The sequence below is a fragment of the Hippocampus comes genome, unplaced genomic scaffold (genome assembly GCF_001891065.2).
Source record: "Hippocampus comes isolate QL1 unplaced genomic scaffold, H_comes_QL1_v1.1 C16870192, whole genome shotgun sequence".
NCBI lineage: Eukaryota > Metazoa > Chordata > Actinopteri > Syngnathiformes > Syngnathidae > Hippocampus > Hippocampus comes.
In genome coordinates, this window is record NW_017840368.1 from 1 (window position 1) to 1056 (window position 1056).

Here is a 1056-nt window from a genome sequence, read left to right on the forward strand (position 1 = left end):
AATTTATTTAGGTATAATTTTGAACTTGTGTGCAATACATTTCATTTGAATCATTTAAGGACTTAAAACATTATCATAATGTTACAGTAGCTTGCAATAATAGTAAATATACAGTTTAATAATAAAGCCTCTACCTCATTCTTGGTGACCTGTTAAGTTTTTGTATTTAAATTTTAGTGTTTTTTGTTTTTTTGTAGTGGTATTCGGTGTAAAAAGCTTAGGAACCTATGTGCTTAAGTGAATCAACTGGCCATCCTACTGTTTTTATTTTGAACTGTAGGGGGGTGGCACGCCTCGAAGGAAAACACAGACAAGGTTGAGTGTTACAACCCCAAGACTAACCAGTGGACCATGTGCGCCCCAATGAAAGAACGACGCTACCGGCCCGGCGCTGCCGTGGTGGATGGAAAGATCTACGTCCTAGGAGGAGAGGAAGGATGGGACAGGTGAGAGGAAAGCAAAACTCTCGGCACCTTTTGCATTCGGTCGCATGAACTTGATGCCTGATCGCACTCTGTTAGATATCATGACACAATCGAGAGGTACTGCGACGAGACCAACACATGGGAGATTGTCGGGGAGATGCCCACCAGTCGAAGCTGGCTCAGCTGCGTATCACTCTTGCTGAGAAAGGACGATTTGTCGCACTACTACCCAAGTTTGCCAAACAGCTAAGTGATGACATCCGAGAGCAATGCCTTCCCGCGTCAATGCGCACCCTCAACAGGAACACAGAACCACCATGCTCATAGCTGTATTTTTGTATTATTAGTAGTATTGTTATTTATTTATTTGAACTCCGTGTAACTGTGAGAGTGACAAGATGCTGTATGGGCCAAGAAATCCAACTGAATATTTTTCGTAAGGTACCCATGCAAAGGATAAACGTGAGCTGTGCTTTGTATTATAAATGTTTAAGGATTGTAGTTATTTCGTGTTAATTATTTTTGTAATTGGTGTCAGTAAATTTTAATTAGAAGTGACTTTAATAAAATTATTCATTATCTTTTGAAACAGCTGCCTGTCTTCCGGTTTTCTATCAATGCATCCATTATA

General features: G+C 40.2%; 1 protein-coding gene across 1 annotated transcript; it reads left to right on the forward strand.

Moving 5' to 3' along the window:
- The first annotated feature begins 254 nt into the window (after positions 1-254).
- LOC109509364 (kelch-like ECH-associated protein 1) lies at positions 255-1018 on the forward strand. The gene is made up of 2 exons (XM_019859225.1): positions 255-446; positions 522-1018. The coding sequence occupies exons 1-2, from the start codon at positions 352-354 to the stop codon at positions 673-675; spliced, it is 249 nt and encodes an 82-aa protein (XP_019714784.1). The 5' UTR covers positions 255-351; the 3' UTR covers positions 676-1018.
- Positions 1019-1056: the final 38 nt, after the last annotated feature.